The sequence below is a fragment of the Camellia sinensis genome, chromosome 12 (assembly GCF_055761805.1).
Source record: "Camellia sinensis isolate YWXY chromosome 12, ASM5576180v1, whole genome shotgun sequence".
Classification (NCBI taxonomy): domain Eukaryota; kingdom Viridiplantae; phylum Streptophyta; class Magnoliopsida; order Ericales; family Theaceae; genus Camellia; species Camellia sinensis.
In genome coordinates, this window is record NC_138972.1 from 82,081,971 (window position 1) to 82,108,604 (window position 26,634).

The 26,634-nt window shown below is 29.4% G+C and overlaps 1 protein-coding gene across 7 annotated transcripts; it reads left to right on the forward strand.

Annotated features, from left to right (window-relative positions):
* On the forward strand, nt 1–26,254 carry LOC114303605 (uncharacterized). 7 transcript variants are annotated; one of them, XR_014346680.1, is made up of 7 exons: nt 1–214; nt 416–457; nt 5,472–5,513; nt 17,869–21,609; nt 24,200–24,271; nt 24,821–24,864; nt 25,985–26,254. XR_014346680.1 is itself a non-coding variant. In XM_082899067.1 (5 exons), exons 3-4 carry the CDS (start codon nt 17,883–17,885, stop codon nt 24,832–24,834), a joined length of 3,741 nt encoding a protein of 1,246 aa, XP_082755193.1. In that variant the 5' UTR covers nt 5,103–5,272; nt 5,472–5,513; nt 17,869–17,882; the 3' UTR covers nt 24,835–24,864; nt 25,985–26,254. The 7 variants fall into 7 exon arrangements, 1 of the variants encoding a protein (XP_082755193.1); XR_014346682.1 differs by lacking the exon at nt 5,472–5,513; XR_014346681.1 differs by lacking the exon at nt 416–457.
* Nucleotides 26,255–26,634: the final 380 nt, after the last annotated feature.

The window sequence follows — 26,634 nt, forward strand, 5'->3', positions numbered from 1 at the left end:
AAAGTCAAGAAGAGTCTCCCCAGCTACTTCCCAGCTCTCACCACAAAGTCAAGAAAAGTCTTCCCAGCTACTTTCCAGCTCCTTCCTCACGTCACATTGAGTCGTCCTCCTCCTCCTCATCTTTTCCATTGCAATTGTTCTTTCTCCATTTGATATTTCAAACCCCTCAGAAGAAGTTACAGACTTGATCTGCTTTTTGATTTCTTGCAACAAGGTATGAAAACCCTAGTTTCTATTTTATCACTTTACAATTGTCATTGCGTGAGATCTTGTCCGTATTATTTCAAATTTTTTTTTTCCTGGTCTATGCTGTGCTTGAAGTTTATAAGCATTTTAAGAGCTTAATTTTGGTGATTTTTAAGAATTTAACCACGTCTATCATTATTCTTTGCTTATTTTTTCTCTTTTCTTTTAGATTTTTCTCGCAAGGCATCTTGGTTTCTCTCTTGCTTGAAAGGTATAGTGTTAAATATATATATCATTTCTTTTTTCAAGGATATGTATCTTTGGTGTTGTACTATATGCATATTTACTCTTCTGCCTTTTTTTTTCATCTTCTTTTTTTTTTCCTCCTTTATCTATACTTATCAGAATCTCAATCCGAATCTTATAACCTTCAATTTTACTATTCGTTTGGACATAATAGATCTGGATCGTGTAAAAAATTTTTTACAAGTAAGATCTTTCAATTCTAATAGTTGGATCTCATAGAATCATGGAATCTTGATTCATATATGATTCCATCAATTCAATTTTTAATCCTTATAAGGAATTTTATGAGGTAATTTATTGTATTTTTTGTATTTTTTCAATCCTGATAGTTGGATCTCATAAGATCGTGCAATCCCAATCTGGATCTATCCTATTGATCTAATTTTTAATCCTTGTTTTGTATTATATGAGCTAATTTACTGTAAATTTTATGTTTGTATACTTTTGATCCTGATAGTTGAATCTCATGGGATCATGGATTCCCGATCCAAATCCAATCCACCGATCTAATTTTTAATCATTGTTTTGTAATACAAACCTAATTTATTATAAATTTTACATTTGTTACTCAAATACCAATTTTATGTAATCCAAATGAATAAAAAAATAAGCCAGATATTCAATGAAATAGACTAAAATAAACAAATTAGGAAAACGCATTTAAATATTGAAGTAATATAAGAAATTAACTAGTGAAAAAAAAATTAGTCTTAGCAGGGGTTTGGAGAGAGCAAAAGTTTTATCTTAAATTTTGAATAGCCTATTTTCGTGACCTAGGAAGTACGTGTATGAATACGGATATGAAATATGACAAAATTTATAAAAGTAGGATACAAGAACGGTTAATATTAGGATACGCTTGTAAAAAAAATATTTTTTCAATTATTAACAGTGAGTTGCACAAGTTCAAGCATGTTAAAAGCTGTATCGTAATTTTATAATGTAAAATATTAATATTTAAGAATTAAGAATTAATTTAAGTCATTAGCTAATATATTTCTTCAATTTCAATAGGTTTTACAGATATTTTGCTTCAATATTATGTATTTATCGCAATAATAGAACAATCCACAAGAATTTTTCCATGTGTTTTTCCATAATTAAATTTTTTATAAATTAAAAGGGGCTTACGAATTTTAAAATGTTACTGTTATATAATTTTTATAAATTTTTTTGCATGTATTTTTTGTTTACAAATCATTTTTTTTTTTCTTCACATTTATGACAAAAATATCTTTTTTCTTTTATGACGTGTTTGCGGTATGAATTTAGGTAGAGATTAGGAAAGGAAAATATAAAAAGTGTGTAAAATGTAGGTGAAACATAACTATATTTTATTCACATTTCACATACATTTTCTGTTTTATTTTCCTTTCCAAATTCATACTCCAACCACAACCTTACAAAAGCCTTGTTTGAGAAGTTGACTATTTTAACCTGACTAAAAAAATTGTGTTTAAAAAATTGATTTTTTTTTTTTTAATTGTGTGAGAAAAAATGAAAAGATTATGGGTTAGATGTGATATTGTCTTATTGACTATTTTAACATATTTTGCCTTTTAAAAAACTGTTTTAGCTCGACACTCTCCCCAAACAAGGCTAAAATAGAAGAGAATTTGGGCTTTCTCAATTTCACTTCTCAACTTGAGAAGATTATTGGATCCGTGAGGCCCGTCATGAGTCTCATTTCGATTCTTAGTAATACTTTGGTATTACTAGTCCCAATACCCTCCCTATAGCCCAAAACAAACAGGGCCTAAATGGTTTATTTTGTAAAATTCTCATGTATATAATTTATAAAAAAATTAAATCGATAATCGTAATTTTTTTAATTTTATGATATTATTTTTCTAATGAGTTATTTTAAAAAATATACTGGTCAAAACGTTCTTGACATTGTTCCCAAACTATTAGATAATTTATGATTATTAAAGACCCCAAAAAATCAAATCATGTACAGTTTTTAAATTTAAATAAATAAAAATCTAAATAAGAAGCAAAAAATCTACTCTATAACCAGGTAATTTATTCTTTTCAAATAATGATGGTAATCAACAAATAGAACAAATAATAATTGGTTCAAAGTACAAATGATTTATAAATTGTGTTTTTGCTGCAACCTGTAGGAAGAGCAAAATAAGAATTTTAGGGATTATTTAGAATGCTCTAAGTAAGTGCATTTTTTAATTTTTTAGATAAAAAAATTGAGAAAAAAAATATAATTGTTTGGAATATTTTTTTAATTTTTTATTAAAAAATATATATTAAAATATTATATAAAATAATAAAACTATCATTTTACCCCTATGCCCTATGCATACTGGTAGTGACTATTGAAGGAAGCAGTACGGAATGATTTGAATTGTGGGGCATAGTGGGGCAGACATGCTTCAGATTTATATACTTCTTTCGTCCCATAATATTAGTCATTTATTCTATTTTTTATTGTCTCAAAATATTAGTCTCTCTTCAAAAATTAAGTACAAAAATAATATAAATTTTCTATTTTGCCATTCTTTTAAATTAATAAATAATATAAAAGTACAATTATGACATTGATATTCTCAAAAAATGTACTATTAAAAGGATAATTCTGGAAAATTAATTTTTTTCAAATGCAATAATTGTACTACTAAAAAAAGTTAGATTCTCCAAAAGGGGCTATTATTTTGGGACGGAGGGAGTATATAAGATGAGGCTTTCCTCTAGTCCGATAGGGGGGTTTACGACGGGTTCCATTTTAATAATCTGAGCCGTTTAATATGTAGAACTTGTCAAATACTATATGTTTCTAAAAAATCACATTGATCGGATATCAATAGTTATGTGATCGAATCAGTTTTATATATAAAAAAAAATGGACAATTAAAAATAAACGGCTGAAAAAAATCTGATTTGATCACTAGCTATTGATATCCAATTAACGTGATTTTTTACAGGCATATAGTACTCAACGTATTCTACACGTTGAACGGTTTCGATTATCAAAACGGGACCCGTGGTGGGCCCATGGGCCGAACATCAACTTTTTTTTGTAAATTTTTTGTGCAGCCGATTAGGTAATTTGTACAATCTGGTTCAGACTGTATCATCACGTCAATGACTTTTTGGGTTGTACTTTTTTTTGTGTAAATTTGGTTTTATATTTTTTTTTTATGAATAGTGATAACTTTTTAACTTTTTAGATAATTTTTTGACTTTTTATATTTTTTTTAAAGATGCCAAACCCGGCCTTAATGTTGGAAGATGCTAAGTGACTACCTTTATATTTGAAAAGTTGAATAAATAATTAGTTAGGCCTCGTTTGGTAATTTATTGTTTTAGTTTAAAAATTAAAAAATCACTAAAAAACAAAAAAATAATAGCTTACACTAAAAAAATAAATTATTTTTTTCCCCTCTACTTTTACACATTTTTTTAAAAAAAATTAAAAAATTATTTTAAACATACTAATTTTTTTATGAAAAATGCTTGGGAGCACTAATTAGTGCTCCCACTAATTAGGTGGCAGTGGGTCCCGCCATTAATGATGTGATGTTTTGGTCTTGGAGTTGTGTTTTTTTTTTTGTTTTTTTTATTTTTTTAATGTATTAGTACTATTAGTGGTGATGTTTTTAATGGAATGAATCATTATTATTTTTTTATTTCATATTTTAATCAAAAAATTTAAAAATTACTAAAATAAATTATTATCCAACTAGTGTCACGGACTTAGACTTCGCAAGCCTTCCGTGCGGCCTTAGATGTCTCCAACCCTCGTGGTTGCACCTAAGTCAGCCTTACCCACTCAACCACACTAAGACACACAAGATTTAGGTGGAAGAATGCCTTCACTATACAAGATAACTTTACAAGTATAGTTGTGTACAAAGCTTTATAAGGCTCTCACACTCACACTTACAAGTGCTCTCTTGGATCTCCACTCTTTGGTTTGTTCTACAAATGAGACCCTTCCCCCTTATATAGCCATCCTCCTCCCTAATGGACGGCTAGGATCATTTTGATCCAAGGGCTACAAGCACTCATCTAGAACATTCCATAGAACTATCTAGGACATCTACCCTATCTACTACATTCTAGAATTCTCTACACTAGTGTAGTACATGGTAGGCTTCTCCTAGCATAATCTAGGATGTTCCAGACCCATCCAGACTCTGCTGGACACTCCAAGGTTCTTCCACGTTCCAGAATCTTCTAGGCCACTTGGGACCCTTCCACCACGTTCTAGAGTCTTCCAGCATACTCTAGCCCGTTCTCAAGCCTTCTGGAACCTCCCAGCATCCTTCAAATGCTACTCCTTGTGTCACAGAATTCTCGGGGCGTGACACTAGGCCTTAGCGGTGGTTAGTGGTGATTTTTTTAACACAAAGTTTGGCTTCCTTTACAAAGAAGTGTTGGGTTGGATTTGAGGTTATTTCAACTATAAAAAGATAAAATAGATTTTTTTGTTTGATAAGATAAAATATTACATTTAATCCATAATTATTATATTATTTCTCTCACAAAAAGTTAAAAAAGTTAAAAAATCATTTAAAATTTTTTAATCCTAAACTAAAATAGTCAAAAAAAAATAATAAATAAATAAATAAAATCGACCAACTCCCCAAATGAATTCTCTCACCACAAAGTCAAGATAAGTCTTCCCAGCTCCTTCCTCGCCTCACATTGACCTCATTCTCCTTCTCATCTCTTCCATTGCAATTGTTCTTTCTCCATTGGATATTTCAAACCCCTCAGAAGAAGTTACAGACTTGATCTGCTTTTGATTTTTTGCAACAAGGTATGAAAACTCGTTTTTATTTTATCACTTTATAATTGTCATTGTGTGAGATCTTGTCTGTATGATTTCAATTTTTTTTTTTCATGGTCTATGCTGTGCTTGAAGTTTATAAGCATTTTAAGAGCTTAATTTTGGTGGTTTTTAAGAATTTAACCACGTCTATTATTATTCTTTGCTTATTTTTTCTCTTTTCTTGTAGATTTTTCTCGCAAAGCATCTTGGTTTCTCCCTGGCTTGAAAGGTATAGTGTTAAATATATATATCATTTCTTTTTTCAAGGATATGCATCTTTGGTGTAGCTGTATATGCATATTTAGGGTTGTTTGGGATGTCCTAAATAAGTGTACTTTTTATATTTTTAGACTAAAAAGTTAAAGAAAAAAATATAGATATTTGGTTTGATTTTTTTGACTTTTTATAGAAAAAAAATATGTATTAAAAAGTTGTATAAATAAGTGTATAGGATAAGATTGTGTAGGAGCAGTACGGAATGACAGTGGTGACGGGTCGAATGAGTAGATGAGAAATTAATGTCTACTTCTTGGGTTTTGATTGGATCGTGTTGTTTGGTCCGTGGGGGTCCACCAAGGGTCCCGTTTTTTTAATCGGAACCGTTCAATGTATAGAGCTCGTTAAGTACTACATACTTCTAAAAAATCACGTTGATTGGATATCGATAGCTATCTGATCGTGTTAGTTTTTTTTTGTCAACTGTTAACTATAACACCATCCATTTTTATACAAAACTGATTTGATCATGTAGTTAGTGATATCCGATAGACGTGATTTTTTACAAGAATATAGTATTAGACTAGTTCTACATATTTAACGGTTCAGATTATCAAAACGGGACCCATGGTGGGCCCTCACGACCCAATTTTTCCATCTTATTTAGTGAATATTTTACTATAATTTTTTTGCTTCCCCGGTCACTGACTCCACCATCACGGAATGTCTAATCTTGGGGCTTTTTTTTTTATTTGTAATAATATTTGTATATTATTTTTTTAATATTTTTTTTGGTAAATAGTGATAACTTTTTAATTTTTTGAATAATTTTTTGGCTTTTTAACTTTTTCAAGGGTTGCCAAACCAGCCCTTACTTTTATGCCTTTTTTTACTTCATCTTGTGTTTTTTTTCCTCCTTTATCTATATTTATCAGAATCTCAATCCGAATCTTATAACCTTACAATTTTACTATTCATTTGGACAGAATAGATCTGAATCGTGTAAAAAAATTTTTACAAGTAAGATCTTTCAATCCTAATAGTTGGATCTCATAGAATCACGGAATCTTGATTCATATATGATTCCATCAATTCAATTTTTAATCCTTACAAGGAATTTTATGAGGTAATTTATTGTATTTTTTTTTTTTTGGTATACTTTCAATTTTGATAGTTGGATCTCATAAGATTGTGGAATCCCAATCTGGATCTATCCTATTGATCTAATTTTTAATCCTTGTTTTGTATTATATGAGCTAATTTACTGTAAATTCTATGTTTGTATACTTTTATTATTTGGACATAATAGATCTGGATCGTGTAAAAATATTTTTAAAAGATCTTTCAATCATAATAGTTGGATCTCATAGAATCATGGAATCTTGATTCATATATGATTCCATCAATTCAATTTTTAATCCTTACAAGGAATTTTATGAGGTAATTTATTGTATTTTTTTTTTTTGGGTATACTTTCAATCTTGATAGTTGGATCTCATAAGATCGTAGAATCCCAATCTGGATCTATCCTATTGATCTAATTTTTAATCCTTGTTTTGTATTATATGAGCTAATTTACTGTAAATTCTATGTTTGTATACTTTTGATCCTGATAGTTGAATCTCATAGGATCATGGAATCCCCGATCTAGATCCAATTCACTGATCTAATTTTTAATCATTGTTTTGTAATAGAAAGCTAATTTATTATAAATTTTACATTTGTTACTCAAATACCAATTTTATGTTGTCCAAATGAATACAAAAATAAGCCAGATATTGAATGAAATAGACTAAAATAAACAAATTAGGGAAACACATTTAAATATTGAAGTAATATAAGAAATTAACTAGTTAAAAAATAAATAAAAAAATATAGTCTTAGCAGGGGTTTGAAGAGAACAAAAGTTTTATCTTAAATTTTGAAGAGCCTATTTTTGTGACCTAAGAAGTACGTGTATGAATACGGATATGGATAGAATATGATATGGATATGAAATACAACAAAAATTATAAAAGTAGGATACAAGTACGGTTACTATTAGGATACGTTTGTAAAAAAAATATTTTTTCAATTGTTGGTAGTGAGTTACACAAGCTCAAGCATGTTAAAAGCTATATCGTAATTTTATAATGTAAAATATTAATATTTAAGAATTATGAATTAATTTAAGTCATTAGCTAATTTATTTCTTCAATTTCAATAGGTTTTATAGATATTTTGTTTCAATATCAAGTCCAATATATATATATATATATATATACACATATATATCGCAATAATAAAACAATCCACAAGAATTTGTCCATATGTTTTCCCTTTTACACTAGTCAAAAATGTGGTAAGTAAGTTTACTTACTTATTTATTTATTAATGTTTAATTTTACTATTATATTATTTACTTGTTAATTTTTACTTTGTATGTAGTTATATGGGACATACATAATACAATAAGGATACGCCAATTTAATAAATTCTATTACTTTTAACCATAGTTGTCAAATCGAGATTCGTATCGTGAATCGAATCGAATCGTGAATCGTAAAGATTCGGTCACTTTTTTAAAATTACTTAAAATATATATTTACACATTTAGATGTTAAATATATCTTATGAATATGAAATATTTAGACTTAAATCAATGAAATTGTTATTTTGAATGATAATCACGTATTTTAATAGGTAAGAAGTTAACAAAATTCTTATATAAGATCACTATCATCCTTTTTTTCTTTTTAGATATTTCTTATCAACCATTCTTAATAAAGATAATAACCAAATAAACAAATTATCAATTTCCAAAATAACAATAATTAACAACGATATTGATATTTGGACAATAAGCATGCATACTTTTCTAAGTAATAGTGAACAAATAATAAGAAAGAATTATTTAGAATATTTTATTGTAAAGCCTAAAACATTTTCAAAGGTATAACTGACTTCACATATGTAATATTCAATTATATTCAATTTAATAAAATAGCAATAGATAATTCATAGTGTAACTTTAATCTTAAATATCTTTAGAAGATATATTATGATTTTTTAAAGGGGAAAAAAATGAGAAGAAATGTTAAAAATATGTTGGGTCTGGCTGAATCTGATTGGATTTTATTGAAAACTTCATGATCACTAAAATAATAACAAATTATGTATATATGTTGGTTATTTTGGTATTAAATGTTATTAGACGTTGTATTATGTCATTTTCACTAAAAATATGGAGAAAGAAATAGTTGAAAATATGTCGGACACAATAATTTAAAAAATTAAATGAATCGTAAAAAGTGAATTGAATCGTGAACCGATTGTGAAATCGTGTGATTCATTAGAGATTTACTTCCAAAATGGATTCATCCATAGATTCGTATCGATTTTGCAAAAAATTCGAATCGAATCGTGAATCGAATCGCGAATCGTAAGATTTTGATAACAGAGAGATTCACCTATAGATTCGTATCGATTTTGCAAAAATTATGAATCGAATCGCGAATCGAATCGTGAATCGTAAGATTCTGATAACAGAGCTTTTAACTCATTATATTCTTCTCATCAAAGAACTAAGTAAAGTATTAAAAAAATATTATTTTATTTATCTTCACAATTAAGGTATATTATAACATTATGTAAGAAATGTTACGATTCTAATTCAATAAAAACAAATAATACAGGACTCCCGTTTGTTTTGGGCTATAAGGAGGGTATTGGGACTAGTAATACCAAGGTATTACTAAAGTCCCTATTTGTTTGCAGAGAAAGCCTTGGGACTATTAGTCCCTTGGTATTGTTAATACCCTTGAAGGGGGATTAGTAAGGAGGAGGTAGAGATGGTATTAGAAAATAGTGATGGGATCAGAAATTTTTTTATTTTTTATATATTGGGAATTTTTTTTTAAATATAATGTTTAATTTTTTATATTTTTTTATTTGTTTTATTATTTTATATAAAAATAATTTAATAATTTATCACTATCAATTCCCTCACTAACAATCCCCTCACTATTAATCCCCTCACTATCAATCCCTTCCATTCTATCTCCCAAAACAAACGGGGCCTAAGAGTATCTGATGCTTAAAAGCATCCAATGCCCAAATTAATTAATTAAAAAGTAGCTAATATTTTTAATAAATATCTGCTACATATTTGGGAGTATCGATCAAACACATCTCCTTTTAAAAATGTCTCTGCTTCATCGTTCATGTACACACGTCACCAGGTACATCATATAGTATATAAATAAAGTAGTGCTTTTCGTAAGTATAATCAAGCAATGCGCCATGTGTCAAGCTAAGAATGGCACATATTATTATTATTATTATTATTATTATTTGTGTTATATTTTATGCATTTCCTTGTGTTTTGTGTCTTTTTACACTTCGTTTGGGAAGCATGAGTCGTTTGGGAAGCACGAGTTGGGGTTTTTTTTTTTAACTATTTTAGTCACAAAAAATAAAATAATTTTTTTAGTTTAATAAAACAAAACATAACATTCAACTTATAATCATTACATTGTTTCTCTCACAAAAAAAGTTAAAAAAGTTAAAAGTTCTTTCCAAATTAGACTTTTTAGCTCCAGGCTAAAATAATCAAAAAAGAAAAAAAATTAAAAAAGCTAACTCACTTTCCAAACGAAGACATTGCATTCTCTCTATCTTAGCATTGATTTTTTTTTCTTTTTAATGTGAAAATGGAAAAGATGAAGAGTCTCTAATAAACCCTACATATATATCCTTTAAATATGGAAGATTGAAGGAATATGAGTAATTCTAAAGACTCTAATCTGTTTGGGAAGGGCTTATGGGGCTCGATGAGCCATGTAAGGACAAAAAAGTTGATTTTAGCCACGTGGAGACAAAAACGGAGGCAATCACTTGGCACCAACCATTGTGAGGGTAAATTTACAAAATTACCCCCACATGAGAGAGGGGCATCACCTCAGCGTTTATAAAAATATTTTTAAATATTTTAATTTTTTTTGTTAGGTATTTGATTATGATTTGAGTGTAGAGTTGTGAAAGTAGTATGAGTTTCGAGTTATGTATTTGGTTATGAGTTTTAAAAATAATTTACTAATTGAGTTTTATTTTATGTATTTGGTTACGATTTGAGTGTAGAGTTGTTTTTAAATTTAAAATATTAACATTTTAAATTATTTAAATTTTTTGAATATTTAAATTATTTAAATTTTTTTGTTAAAATAATTTTTTGAATATTAACATTTTAAATTTTTTTGTTAAAATAATTTTTTGAATATTTAAATTATTTAAATTTTTACGATTTAAAATTAAAATAAAATTAAATATTTAAAATTTAATTTAATTTAAATTATTTAAAATAGACAGGACAATAAAATAAAACCTCACTTTTTATCATTTCACAGAAAATGAAAAAAAAATTAAATAACAATAAAATAAAAAACACATGAAAAAACCATTTGCAAAAAAAAAAAAAAAACTTAAAATACATAAATTATTTAAAAAAAATACGCCTCATTCAAAAATATTTAAAAAATTATAAAAACGTAAATTCAAAAAAAAAAAGAACGACAAAAATACGCCTCATCCAAAAAGAAAAAAAAAATAGAAATTACCATTTTTCATGTAATTTACAAATAAATAAAATACATGAAAACCCATTTTTGAAATATAAAAACAAATTAATGTGTACAAATTAAAAAATGACAAAAACGTAAATTAAAAAAAATAACGAGAAAAATACGCCTCATTCAAAAATATATAAAAAAAAACATAAAAACATAAATTACCATTCGCCACGCAATTTACAAATAAATGAAACACATAAATTAAAAAAAATGTTATTGTATACCAATAAAAATAAATAAGGCAAAAAACATAAATTAAAAAACAAGAACTAATTAATGTATAAAAAAATAAAAATGACAAAAACATATATTTAAAAAAAAATAAAAAAATAAAGTAAAATACGGCAAATCCAAACCCAAACCCAAAATAAAACCCAAAATAAAAAAATTTACGCAAAATACGCCAAATCCAAACCCAAAATAAAAATAAAAAAAACAAAAAAAAAAAAATGAAAGCAAAAAATGCCAAATCCACTTCCAAAATAAAAAAAAAATAAAAATTTACGAAAAATACGCCAAATCCAAACCCAACAAAAAAAAAAAAATTTAAAAAGTAAAATAAGCCAAACTGAAACCCAAAATAAAAAAAATTAAAAAAAAGAAATTAAGCAAAAAACGCCACATCAAAACCCAAAATAAAAATAAATAAATAAATTAAGCAAAATATGGGAAATCCAAACCCAAAATAAAAAAAAAAAACAAAAACAAAAGCCAAAAAGGATAGTTTGGTAATTTAAGAGGATGACACCACACCAAAAAACCAAAAAGCTAAAAAAGCCAAAAAGTCCTTCCCAAACCAGGCTTTTGAACCCCAGGCTCAAATAGTCAAAAAAAGTCAAAAAGCCAAAAAATCAAAAAGCCAACCTACTTCCCAAACGGAGGCTAAATAATCTACCAATGTGAGAAGTTTGATAACATATTTGGTAGATTATTTGGCGTTTCTAACATTTTTCAAGGAGTATACATATTATGTTAGGTGATTATTGAGTATTCTCGGAACACGATTACGTGATACTCCATGGTATTATAATTGGTGAAGAAAGTGGGATATTATGATTTTATATCGAGTGATTGAGGAATATGAAAAAGCATAATAATAATGATTGGTAAATAAATATAGATGTGTAGTACTTCGGGAGTACATTTTTCTATATTTCCTGAGCATTTTATAAATCAAGTGGTATTTCATGTACCATAGATAATGCGCATTTATTAGTTACTTTTTCCATTGTTGCTTTCTATCAAGATTATCTCTCCCATTGCAGCTCTTTCAATCATTTTCTAAGGCTATTGAAAGGTTAGCTAATTTTTATATCTCTTGGTAAAGATGAAAATTTTTATTTGCCATCCTGAGTAACAGAATGAATGGGCCATATACAATGATGTTTCCTCTTTCGTTTGCTTGATTATTTTTTTTTTCAATTATTTTTTGTACAAGAAAAAAACTCAAAATTAGACTATAAACCTCGGTACAAACTTGTACTGTAGATACATTCCTCAAGTACAAGCTCATATTCCTTGAGGGTCTTTTGGAAAGTGAGTTATAATCCACTTCCCAGATTATAACTCACTTCTCTCTCTCACAAAAAACAGCTTATAATCAGCTTTTAACTAAAAAGCTGATTATAACTATCTTCCCAAAATAGTTCCGAGTAGAAGCTCAAATTTTTTTAAAATTATTATTTAGTAACAATTGTTTTTTTCATGAATTGCAATTCTATCATTATTTACATATATAAGTCAAATATTCAAAATACATATAGTTTTTATTGCTCATCAAACAAGAAATTATTGTGCCTCCTTAAACAAAAATTACAAATGACTGGTAGTTGAAAATTTTTATAATTCCAAATTTAAACTCTATTACATCACACAAGACTTTTCTTTTTTCTTTTATGTGGTGCATTACTAATGTAGTTAAATTTTGTCCCTTATTAAACTACATTCCTCAAAGAGTTTTTTGGTATTGTATTTGTTCTTATTAAAATACACATCCTAATTTCATACCATAGTAAGTGGACCACAATTGAATTCTCTTTTAAGGTGCAAAATATATTTTATGACTGGTGATGTAAGATGGTATCTTTATACATTTTTCTTATTGAGGCAAATAGGTAATCTCATAATTTGTTTACACTTAAATTGTGAGTTAGGAAGACATATAAACACTTTGGATTCTTCTTCTCGGAAAAAAGGATAAACTACCAATAGGTCCTACTAGTTGGACTTAATTCTTATCAAGTACTATTGAAAATAAGTTTTAGTAAAACCGTCGCTAAAAATAATTTTTTTGTGACAATTTTTTGCATGTTCCTAAAAATTGATAATTATCGACCTTTTTTTTGCCACAATTTTTATAAATTCTTGCTAAAACTTACAATTATTTACGTTTTTCTGTGACGAATTTTTCAAACTGTCGTTGAAAGTTAAAAATTAGTTGCTTTTTTTGTAATGGTCTTTTTAAACTGTCGCTAAAACTTATAATTAGTAACATTTTTTATGATAATTTTTAAATTGCCGCTAAAAATTAACAATTAATGACATTTTTTAATAGTATTTGATGAAAAATATTATTAATTATAACAAGACTTATTGGATAAGAAGTCCATCTATTAGGACTTACATGTAAATCCCTGAAAAGAAGCACATCAATTGCCAAGTTTGAATACTTATTGTCAACAACAAAATAATATTAATAACGGTTCAAAAAAAATAATATTAATAAAAAAAGGGATGTGTGCTTATATAAATATGGAGCTATTTGTTTGTAATTTTGATTAAAGTTGATATAAACTTATATGATAAGATTGTTTTAATTTTCAACGTGCATGCATTCTGCAACTTAAAAATTATTGTATAAATATTACAAAATTATATTTACATAAAATTTAAATTGAACCCATGCATTGCACAAGTAGAAAACTAGTTAATGTATTATTGTAGAGTGCAAAGTGTTTTGTTATAGAACTCTTCGGCTTTGTTTGGTTTCTCTTGAAATACAATTTTTGAGAAAAAAAGTTAAAAAATTTGTTTAGTTGAAAATTTTTGAAAAAAAAATCCAAAATCAATTTTCTCTCTACTATATATCAATCAATCACTTTTTTTTCCCTCATCTTTCCTTCTCTCATATCCTATACATTAGTCAATCACTTTTTCTCTCACACCCATCTATTCAACCACAAAAAAAAAAAAAATTAAATCATTTCAAACTCCAAAACTTTAAAACTATTTTCAAAACCTGCAACCAAAAAAAAATTAAAAATTTTGTACTCTTTCCAAAAAATTATTTTTCAAACTTGTTTCACAAATACAAACCAAACATGGCATTCATCTTCTTTTTTTTATGAAATGTAACACTTTTATTATTGAGTTTTCTAGTATAATGTTAAAAAAAAAAAAAAAAAGCCTTTCCTACGCACGGAGTGAAAATTTTGTATTTTTTAAATATAAAATTTTATAAAATAAAAATAATTCATCATATTTATTTAAACTCTAGAAAGCAATTTCTATTAAAACAAAAAATAATTAAATAGTTTTAAACTAACTATTAAAACTAACCATATGCATGCACCATAAATTGGGGGTAATTTTACCACAAGATTTCGTGACATTAACCATAAAATGTATAACCTTGTCACAAATTGGCATAACAAAAAATATCGTAACTAAATCACAAACTTTTTTTACATGAATCACAAAATTATGGACATTTTATTAGCTACTTTGTAGTGAGATTACGTATTTTGTCGTTGATATTATGAAATTTTATAATAAAAATTATACCAATTTATAATAGGGTACATATGGTATGCACCCTTAAGGGATGCACACCATAATTCTTCCAGTGTAAGATAGCCAATTATCTTTTATTTTTAATTGAATTGCTTGTGAAACTTTATGAGCATAAGAACATTAGTAATATTTTAAATTATTACATAGGTTCATTAAAAGTGAATAATATGTTTAATTAAAACTAGTCTTGTATAATTTTTTATTAAGCTAATTGAAGTAATATTTTAATAATTATTTAATTTCTCAAAGAAAAATGATATAGAAGTCTATTTCGTAAACTCAGTTTCTAAACTTAATGATGTCTAAATAAGATGACCCATCATTTGCGAAAATCTTCCTTAATATTAAGGGTAAATTACACTTTATTCCCTTCAACTATTGTCATTATCAATTTAGTCCCCTCAACTAAAAATTTTAACAACTAGCCTCCCTCATCTACTTTTTTTTTTTCCAATATGGACCTTTATGACTAAAAATACCCTTTCATCAATAGGATAAATTACACTTTACCCCCATGAATTACCACCCAATATCATTTTATCCCCTTAACCTATCACCCAATATTCCTTTCAATTTGGACCTTTTTATTTTTTTATTTCATCACTAAATTAATTTTTAGTTCTAAATTTTTTTAAAAAATTTGAAAACCAAACTTGTAGCATTTGAACAGATAGACAAATAGTTAAGTTTTTGAACATATAATTGTCCTTTTGGATAAATAATGTCATTTGACCTAAAAAGATTAAAGCTTTGGCCAATAAATAGTTTCAAAGATAGACCTCTTCTGCCAGAGTGACCAAAGTAAATCACTTAAGTTTATTTTTTAATTTAAAATTAATTAATACAAATTTATTTGTCAAATTATTGTGTGTACAATTTATTTAGTTATTTATTTTGGATGGCTAAGAAAAGTCATATATCTTCTATATCTATCTATCTTCTATACTATTATAAAGTGAAGGCTAGTGTTGTTGACATATTTGTGTTTCATATTTTAGTTTATCCCAGATTTTCCCAAAACACTCTTATATTTAGGGGTGATTTGGGATGATCTATATAAGTGCACTTTTTGATTTTTTATGAAATATAGGTTGGGTATGGGTTGGGTTTGAAATGATGTGGTAGAGAGGTGATGTGACTTAAATAAGATGATGTGACTTAAATAGGATAACGACTTTTTGGTTTTTTGACTTTTTTAGGTTAAGACTTTTTGACTTTTTTTTGGTTAGTGAATTTTGTAATGGTGTTGTTGACATCCCAAATACCCTATACTATTATAAAGTGGAGGTTGATGGTGTTGATATGTTTGTGTCTCATATTTTGGGTTTTCCCGAATTTTTTCAAAATACTCTTATATTTGGTGAATAACAGTGTTTTCCCGAATTTTTCCAAAATACTCTTGGTGAATTTTGTAATGGTGTTATTGGCATCCAAAATATCCTTATATTTGGTGAATTTTGCAAGAATTATGTAAAGAGGAGGAATGGCCTCAAGAAACCCATGACCATAGGTTTAATAATGAAAGCTTTTACTATTTGAACAATATATACTATATGTATATTTTTCTTTGTTATTATTCTTAATTTTTTTTTTTTTTTGAGTTACACACATTGTGGGTGTGGACCTTTACGACCGCTAGTACTATTATAAAGTGAAGGTTTCTGACGGTGTTGACACATTTATGTCTCATATTTTGAATTTTTTCAAAATACCTATTATAAATTGAAGTTTTCTGGTGATGTTGACACATTTGTGCCTCATATTTTGGATTTTTTCGAAATACCCCAATATTTGCATTGTCTCACTATTATAAAGTGAGGCTGCTTGTTGGTGGTATTGTGTTGACACATTTGTGTCTCCTATTGTCATATTTTGGGTTTATGTCTCATTTATTTTGTATAATTTAGGTATAGAGGAGAAAGGGTCTTGAACCCATAATCATAAGTTTAGTAAAGAAACTTTTACCACTTGAGCAACCCATACTGTATGTGTATATATATTTTTTGTTATTATTCTTATAATATTATTATTTTTAGCTGCACACGCATGCTATATGCATATTTTTCTTTGCTATTATTTTTGATAATATTATTATTATTTTTTTGAGTTGTATATGCATCGCGTGTGTGGATTGCATGTATATTTATATTGACTCTTACCTTGTTTTCCACAGCATTCAGCGTATGTTTCTGAAACAGCATAGTGAGCTTCGAAAAATTATTCAATACTCCTGAAGCATGTCTAGGTGGTGCTCCAATTGAGTAGTTATTGGTCTAAATCATGGAATCCACTACTTTTGTATTAGAGTTTTAGGAGACAAAGTGTTAAGTGTTAATCTATTAATGGAATAGTTTTTGCTCTGCTTTTTTTTATTATTATTTAAAGCTTGGTCATCAATTTTTTTTTGGAAAAGATGTTAAAAGAGTGTTAGAATTTGGCCAGAAATTGTAAAGACATCACTTCGATTTTTCAATTTTTTTAATCTCTCGCATTATATAAATTATTCATTTTGATGTTATTTACGATTTAACAAAAAAAATGTACACAAAGTTGAATTTTTATAAATTAATTAACTTAACTTGGGCAACTAGGTCGATTTTCACTAACTTAATTAGGTTGAGCTTGGGCAGATAAACTCTAGCATAGATCTTATTCTTGTTTGTGTTTCAAATCATCCACTCACCTAAAATTTACAATCAATGTCATAACAGAAATTCTTGAACACCATAAATGCTGGTTCATTGTTACTAGCTATCTATTTGCACAATCACTATTTTGTCAGCAATTCAAAGACCGACTTTCGATTATTTGGAGGTGAATGTGAAGTCAGTTTGCATAAATTAGCATGTTTTTCTTTCTCACGCTTTTGTAAATCAAATTTGAAATTGCTTTCTAACAGTCATTAGAATCAATATTGAAGTTTTCTTTTGAATATTTCCTTTTAACTGCAATCCTCTTCTGTATTTGCAGGAATAGGCCACACTATGGAAAACATTTGTTCAACCATTGAAATTGGGAAGAATTTGTGTGATTTAACTGGACCATGGGTTGGATATCACAATAACCTTGATACTAACATGGAAACTCTCAAAAGGAAGACGGAGCAATTGAACGGCCGAAACAATGACATAAATGTAGAAGTGAATTATGCAGAGCAGCGGTCAAGGAAAAAACGAAGGGTTGACGTTGAATGTTGGCAAGAATATGTGCGAAGGATAACAGCTTATGTCCAAACTTTGGAAAGACAAGAGCAAGAAGTACGAGGATTTAAGAATGCCTTCAAACGTGCACACTTGGGAAAGCGTGTAGTGGACAAGATTGAAGAGGTGGAAAAACTGTATGAAAATGGTGAATTTTCTAATGGTTTGCTAATTGATGATTCAACTTGTGGGCACGCCATACCAACAGCAGAATCTTTGGCTGAACCAACAAGTGTAAGGAACAGGGAGAAAATTTGGAATTTCTTGATGGATGATGCGGTTAGAAAAATCGGTGTTCACGGAATGGGGGGAGTTGGCAAAACAACCATCATGGGAAGCATCAATAATCAACTTCTTTCCAGAACTTCTACCTTTAGTGATGTTATTTGGGTCACAGTATCTAAAGCATTCGACATCAAAAATCTACAAGGGCAGATAGCTAAGAAGCTGAATATTGCTCTTTCCGATAATGAGGATGAATTACGTTCAGCGTCAGAAATAAATAAGATGCTTTCCCAAAAGAAGAGGTATGTGCTCATCTTAGACGATCTTTGGAAAGAATTTCCTTTGGAGAAGATGGGTATTCCGGAACCAACCAGAGATAACGGATGTAAGCTAGTGTTGACTACACGATTGGTAGACGTCTGTACAAAGATGAATTGCAGACCTGTTGAAATGGAGCTTCTCACAGAAGAGGAAGCACTGAATCTGTTTATGAATAATGTTAAAGAACATCAGGCAACGCTTACAACCGAGGTAGAAGAAATTGCAAAAGAAGTTGCCAAAAAATGTGCTCGTCTGCCCCTTGCAATTGTTGTTATGGCTGGATGTATGATAGGAGTGAATGACATTCGCGAGTGGAGAAATGCAAAAAGTGTGCGATGGCGCCTGGGCAAAGAAGGGTTCTTTGAGCAACTAGAATTTAGTTATCGTCGGCTAAAAGATGAACAGGAACGACATTGTTTCTTGTATTGTGCATTGTATCCAGAAGACCATGACATCAATAGGGAAGAACTGATAGAGTATTGGATTGCTGAGGGACTAATAAGTGAGATGAACAGTATAGAAGCAATGTTCGATGAAGGTCACTCTATATTGAATAAACTCATTAAAACCTGCTTGTTGGTAAAAAGTATAATATATGGCAGAGAATGCGTGAAGATGCATGATTTGATAAGAGATATGGCTCTCAAAATAACATCAGCTAGTCCTCGATTCATGGTCCGAGCTGGTGAGGGATTAAAAAGAGTTCCACATAAAGACTGGTCTGAGGATCTTGAGAGGGTTTCCTTAATGTGGAACCATATTGAAGAACTTCCTTCTGAACCACCCAATTGCCCTTGCCTCATCACCTTCTTATTTCGAGGCAATAAGTCAACAGAACTTCGGATTCAAAATTCCTTCTTTTTGTATATGCCTCGTCTCAAGGTGTTGGATTTGTCCGACACTAACATAGAGTCTTTGCCAGATTCCATCTCCATGTTGGAGAATTTGCATCAACTGTTACTAAATGCCTGTTATGAACTAAAAAATGTGCCGTCACTGGAGAAACTTAAGGCGTTGGAACATTTTGAACTAACTGGGAGTCAGATTGAAAAAGTACCCCAAGGTATAGGAGAATTGGTTAATCTCAGAAAGCTTGGACTTTGGGACAATCACAACGTAAAATATGTGCCGTCACTGGAGAAACTGAAGGCGTTGGAACATTTTGAACTAACTGTGAGGCAGATTGAAGCAGCACCCCAAGGTATAGAAGAATTGGTTAATCTCAGAAAGCTTAGACTCGGGGGGCATCACCTAAAATATGTGCCATCACTGGAGAAACTGAAGGCGTTGGAACATTTTGAACTAGCTGGGAGTCAGATTGAAAAAGTACCCCAAGGTATAGAAGAATTGGTTAATCTCAGAGAGCTTAGACTTCGGGGGAATTGCAACCTAAAATATGTGCCGTCACTGGAGAAACTGAAGGCGTTGGAACATTTTGAACTAGGTCAGAGTCAGATTGAAGAAGCACCCCAAGGTATAGAAGAATTGGTTAATCTCAGAGGGCTTACACTCCGGGAGAATCACAACCTAAAATATGTGCCGTCACTGGAGAAACTGAAGGCGTTGGAACATTTTGAACTAGGTCAGAGTCAGATTGAAGAAGCACCCCAAGGTATAGAAGAATTGGTTAATCTCAGAGGGCTTACACTCTGCGAGAATCGCAACCTAAAATATGTGCCGTCACTGGAGAAACTGAAGGCGTTGAAACATTTTGAACTAGGTCAGAGTCAGATTGAAGAAGCACCCCAAGGTATAGAAGAATTGGTTAATCTCAGAGGGCTTAGACTCCGGGAGAATCACAACCTAAAATATGTGCCGTCACTGGAGAAACTGAAGGCGTTGGAATGTTTTGTGCTGACTCATAGTCAGATTGAAGAAGTACCCCAAGGTATAGAAGAATTGGTTAATCTCAGAAATCTTGAACTCTCGGGTTACAAGCTAGGAATGTCTCCTTGCCGGAAGTTATGCAGACTCACACAACTCCATTCCCTTGAAATTCAGAGAACAAAAGTAAAAGTTTCAGCAGAAGAGCTGTTGTGCTTGAAGCAATTAGAAGTTCTCGAAGTTCAGTTTCACAATGTGCAAGAGCTTACCATGTATGTGAATTCTGCGCAATGCAAAAGTTTGGAAATGTACAGCCTTGAGGTGGGAATTGTTGATGAAATTAAAAACGAGAGACTCACTTGTGAGTACGAGGGTGGATCTTTATCAAGTACTGGAGTAGATGCCGTAGTGCTTCCCAGCGACATATGGAAGTTGTACATTAGAAGATGGCACAATCACATTAGCTTATCAGATATTCAGTCGTTAAGGGATGCAAGAGGTTTAGAAAACTTTAAGATCGAAGAGTGTGATGGGCTTGAATCCATCTTTTCATCATCATCATGCTTTTCAGAAGACTACCACATCCCGCTAACAACGATTGAGAAATTAAAGTTTTCTAATTTACCCAATTTTAGGGTACTCTTTGACAGAGTTGTTCCACCACACAACATTTCATTTAACCTTAAGAGATTGGTGTTGCGTCAATGTCCGAAAATGGAGAATATTTTCTCTGCCCTGTTGTTGCACAACTTTCCAAACCTTGAGAAGCTTAAAGTGCGGGACTGCAAGAATGTGGAGGAGATAATAGTAGAAGTAGAGACGAGTGATCGAGGGGGGCATCGGGAAGATGATGGCGACACAATCACACTCCCAAATTTAAAGATATTAGATCTACTAAACCTACCAAGGCTGGAGAGCATATATAAGGGCATAATGGTCTGTGAATCTCTGCAACACATTTCGATATCGAATTGTCCCATGTTAAGGAGATTGCCTATTTCTTTGCACAAGAATGAGGATGGTGAGCAAGCAACTGCACCACCTGCTCTTCGATTCATTTTTGTAGAAGAAGAATGGTGGGAATCTCTGGAATGGGATAATCCCCTCACCAAAACCACTCTTCAACCTTTCTGCTGCCCAGGTAATATTGTAACATCATGTTAGATTTTTTTAAGGGTAAAAATTGATGGTGGTTCTTATACTTTACTCTTTTTTTTTTTTTTATTATTATTTTAGTCGTCTTCATTTTAATTGATTTGATTTTAAGTCTGAATTTATGATTTTGTTTTAATTTGGTCTAATTGATTACAATTCTTAATATATTTTTATGAAAAATACGCATATAAATGACATGTGTCATATTTTTAATAATAAAATTATAAATTTACTCAACTCAGTGATTATTTTTCTTTAAAATACTAACGGGATTATCAATTGAACTAAATTAACACAAAATTTTAAATTAAAAGTCAAAATTAAACTAATTAAAAATGTAGGGACCAAAATGATACAAATAGCAAAATGTATTTGCCCTTTTCTTAAATCAAAAATGTTTAAGACCCCTTTCCCTCCACCCCTTCGCTTTTGATTGGTCCATTTTTCTTTTCTTTTTTCTTCTTTCCCAATCCCAACCCCCATGTAGGGGGGGTGTGGTGGGAGTTTTGAGGGGTCTTAATCCGTCCTCTTCTTAAATATAACAAATTGTATTTAAATAAAAATGCCTACAAAATTTTAAATTAGACCTAGATGTAGCCAAGTCACCGCAACACATTGCATTAACTATTTATTTATGATTTGTGACACCAAACTTAATTTCATGAAAGTTTCAAACATCTAAGCTCGAATTAATATTGTTACTCCCATACATGTTTTGGATATAACAAAATACCAGTAGCAGATAGACACATATGGTTGCCAATTAACATTGTTGATTACTTTCACTTTATTTTTCAAAAAAAAAAAAAAAAATTTAAATAAAAATACTTCTTCGCATGACCCCTAAAAACATTGGTGATTACTCAAAAAAATCTTTGTTAAAACTAGGGTTCAATTTCGGTTGGCCTAATATGAGCAACCCTGGTCTAATTTGAAATTTTTTAGAATTTAGACTATGATTTTAAATTTGGTCAAGGTTTGAGCTAAATTTTACGGCCTAATTAAATTTGAATAAGGTTTAAGTTTCACAACTCAATCAACTCGAATTATATTATTAATATATATATATATATATATATATAAAATAAATTTGAATATTATAAATTATTGATTATTTTCTCACTGTTAGATTAAATCATATTGCTTTTGTGAAAGATCTACCATTATATTATTTCTGAAAATGTAATGACAAACACTCAGCACACAAAAGTTCAAGGGTACACATGCACAGATATAGATCTGGATTCCCTCCAATACATGATTTAGATTAGAAGATGTTGTCTGGGCTCATGAGATTTATTACGGGTCCCATTTTTATAATTCAAATCATTTCTTTTGTCAGACTCTTCGTATCATCCACACAAAAAATTATGTTAATTCGATAATTGTAGAGTATTCAAATTAAGCATTTGTTTCCAAAAAAATAAAATAAAATTAGACAATAAGTATATTTTTTAAAATAAATCATTTTTTTTTTAGTTATAAATGCGATAAATTAGATAGACTATGAATATTAGATCGATCTAATTCTTTTATGTAGATGGTATATACGAAGAACCCTACAAAACAAATATTTTGAATTATCAAAATAAAACTATGGTGGTGATCACATCTAGTGCATATTATGAACTAGAGGAAATCCTAGTCTCACATATAGGACATTGTTATGTAAGATTAGACTTTGTAAATTTTCTAATAAGACATGCTTAAAGTTGTACAGATTCTTGTAGGAATAATTTTCAATAATCTTATAATGAAATGTGAGATAATAAAGTTAAATACAAAAATAATAATAAATTCAATTTGCTGGATACTAAATCTGTAAAAATAATTTTTTGTGGCAAGTAATTTTTTTTATTTTTTTTGTTTATATAAAAGGATTACGAATATTAATGTGCCAGTAATACAAGCAATCACATATCATCACTCAGAGAAAAAAGACTAGAAGTTGAAAAAGTATTTTAAATACACTTCAAAATTTCTAAACCAATTAAAAAAACCTTAATCAATCTTTTTTGGAGTTGAATGGAAAAATTATATAAAGGGCGTTCAAAACTCAAACAAGAATATAAAAATAAATGATAAATTATATTTATGTTATTTTAAGTATGCATTTTGTGTCACTGTGTCAAGTTTTAATTTTGTCAATTTCATTATTAAAATTTTAATTTATATTAATTTGGTCTTGTTTGAACTCATTGCTTAAATAGTTAATGGAATAATAATAAAATATACATTTGACTTTGGTTCTTAAAGTTTTTTAATTTTGTTAGTTTGTTCTCAAAACATTTATGAGAAAAATAAAAATAACTTGTAATATTGAGAGACAAAATTAGCAAAATTGGAACTTTAAAATTTCGTTAATGATTTAAACAGTAGTTTAAGATTAGACTAATTTGATAATTTGAAGAGAGAAATTAACAAAATTAAAATTTAAAAGACTAAAGTGATATGAAAGGTATGCTTCTTTGTATTTTATCCAAAATAAAATAAATAATTATGATCTCTGATCAAATAAGTTGGTTTTAGGATCTTTCTTTGCTTTCCCCCCTCTCAATCTTGACATTTTCTTGTAGAAGTACCAGAAGAAGAAGAGACTGAATCTCTTGAAAGAAATGAAATTGAATAATATTGAAATCATCATTAAGGTAATTCAAATCCCTGCTTATTTTACATTTCCATTCCATTTAGATTGAGTGATTTGGTGAGAAAGGATAAGAAATGATGGGAAAGAAAACTCGCATGATTTCACAGAATTATTTGAGAGTCTATTGGGATTAGAGTGGTTGTTTGGTATTTGACCAATTTGGTTAGACTTGTAGATGACATTCACTTATTAGGCTTTTGATTAATTGATTTTATGCAAAAAGAGAAAAATACCCCAAGAACGACATGATCTATACTTGTTTATTTTGACAATCATATGAAGGTAGAAACAATTGTTCTTCCCTTGTTATACTTATTTTTCCCAAAACTAGTCAGTTTTGAAAGAGGTATGGGAGTACTTAACTTTATTATAAAAAATTTAGGTACACAAAAATTAACCACATAAAATATACAGAACATTCACATTAGTGTAGATTTAATAATTTATGGGTCCCGCACATGTAAATATTTTGTGTAATTTATTTATGATGATTTTTACATACATAGAACCACTATTATTTTTATAATCTTGTTGAATTCCTTGTTTACAGCTTTCAATTCATGAACTCTTGAGTGCGGATTCATTTCACTATAGGTAAGTCATCTCATACCACATCTAGAATTTCTTTTAACTGCATATTTTGGTTTGAAAATGTTTAAACATTGAGTAATAAAATCACCTCTTAGTTATGGATACAATCTCTTCAAAAATGGGGTAAGGTTGCATACATTTTGTCCTCTTCAGATTATATTTCAGTTGGAGTCTTGTGTCCCGAGTTTTTTTTATTTTTATTTTTTATTTCTATAGAAATATTTTATAAGATCATTGTGGATTCATGTACTTTATAAAGGGTATGAATTTTGTACTTTATGAAGGGTATGAATTTTGTTTGACAATAATGTGAACCCAAAGCAAATGGGAGTTAAATATTGACACATAAGCTACTTTCTTTTGATTTTTGACCATGGAGCTAAACGTGGTTTGGCTTTTGTCACTCGTTACTGTGGTTGCATTTGCTAAAACATGAGTTTGTGTTTATCAAACCCATTGAGTTTTGGATTGATTGAATTGAATTATTAAATTTGTTGATATATCGAATAGTAATACCATGTTTGGATCATGGGGTAAGGGAAAAAAAAATTATTGTGGTCTCTCCCATCTAGTTGAGTAAAGAAAAAACATGTGTTTTCTCACTATCGTATTTAGATTGGTAAGAAAGCAAATCATGTGAGAGAGAAATTTGAGTGAGATTTCTTTTTATTCTTTTTTATTTTAAGGGGTAATCTTGGTATTGTAAATATTTTACAACCAATCAACTTGTTTCTCACCAAATCTCACAACTTTCAGTAAGAAATCAAATAGTCAAAATAAGATACTTCTCTTTCTCACTATTTCTCACACTTTGTCTCCATTTTTCACCTACTTAACCCTCTGAACAAATGTTTTCTTTTCTCACCAAAACTATATGATCCAAACGAATTATAATCCTACAAGTTTAAAAATTCTATCATTATGGAACTCACCTTATTGGAATGATTTTGTGTTAACTATTAACTGAAGTACATTACATTTTCTTTACACTCTTAAATCACAAAAAATTATGTTGTTTAACTTTATTAATTGAAATTATTCTTTTTTTGTATAATTGATTCAGTTAGTTGTTACAGTAGTTAATTATTGAGCTATCAAACTGATCGTCTTCCTTTGATTACAGATCCAGAAGAATAGTGTGGTGGAAGCAGTGGAAGTTATTATTGGGATAGAGTGCTACAAGTAGAAGTTATTTTGAATTGTTTTGTTGCGACATTGATTTAAATTATAGAACTCTTGTTTGCTTTGATGGAGGCAATTAATCTTTGAAATATTCAGATTATGGAACTCTAGGTTTGGCATGCTCTAAACATTAAACTAGCTAAACTGAATTTGTGAATTGTTGTTGAAACTTTTGGTATTGTGAATTAAAGAATTACTGATTGTGATTTCATCTCTTGATTGCCATGATTATTTTGTGGAATGAAATTGAATTGAGTTTCTCACCATCTCTTTTTTGCATGCTCACAGGTGCTGTAAGTCTTATAGGTGTGTGACATTGTCACATGCCTAGCTTGGTTGGCTTTGAGGCGTGACATTCTTTCTTTGTATTTCAATGTTGTATCGTTATTTTTCTGTCTTGATGCAGGAAAGGCAGCGGAAAGGAACCGTTATCATTAATTATGTGAAGGAGCTTACAAACATCAATCTCTAATTCAAACCATTAAGATTGGTTTGTTTGAAAGAAGAAGCACAAGACGAGAGTTGATGACTATTAGTCACGAAGCTGCTCTAAAAATGGCCTCTCCTATTTGTTTGCATCAAAATACTTGT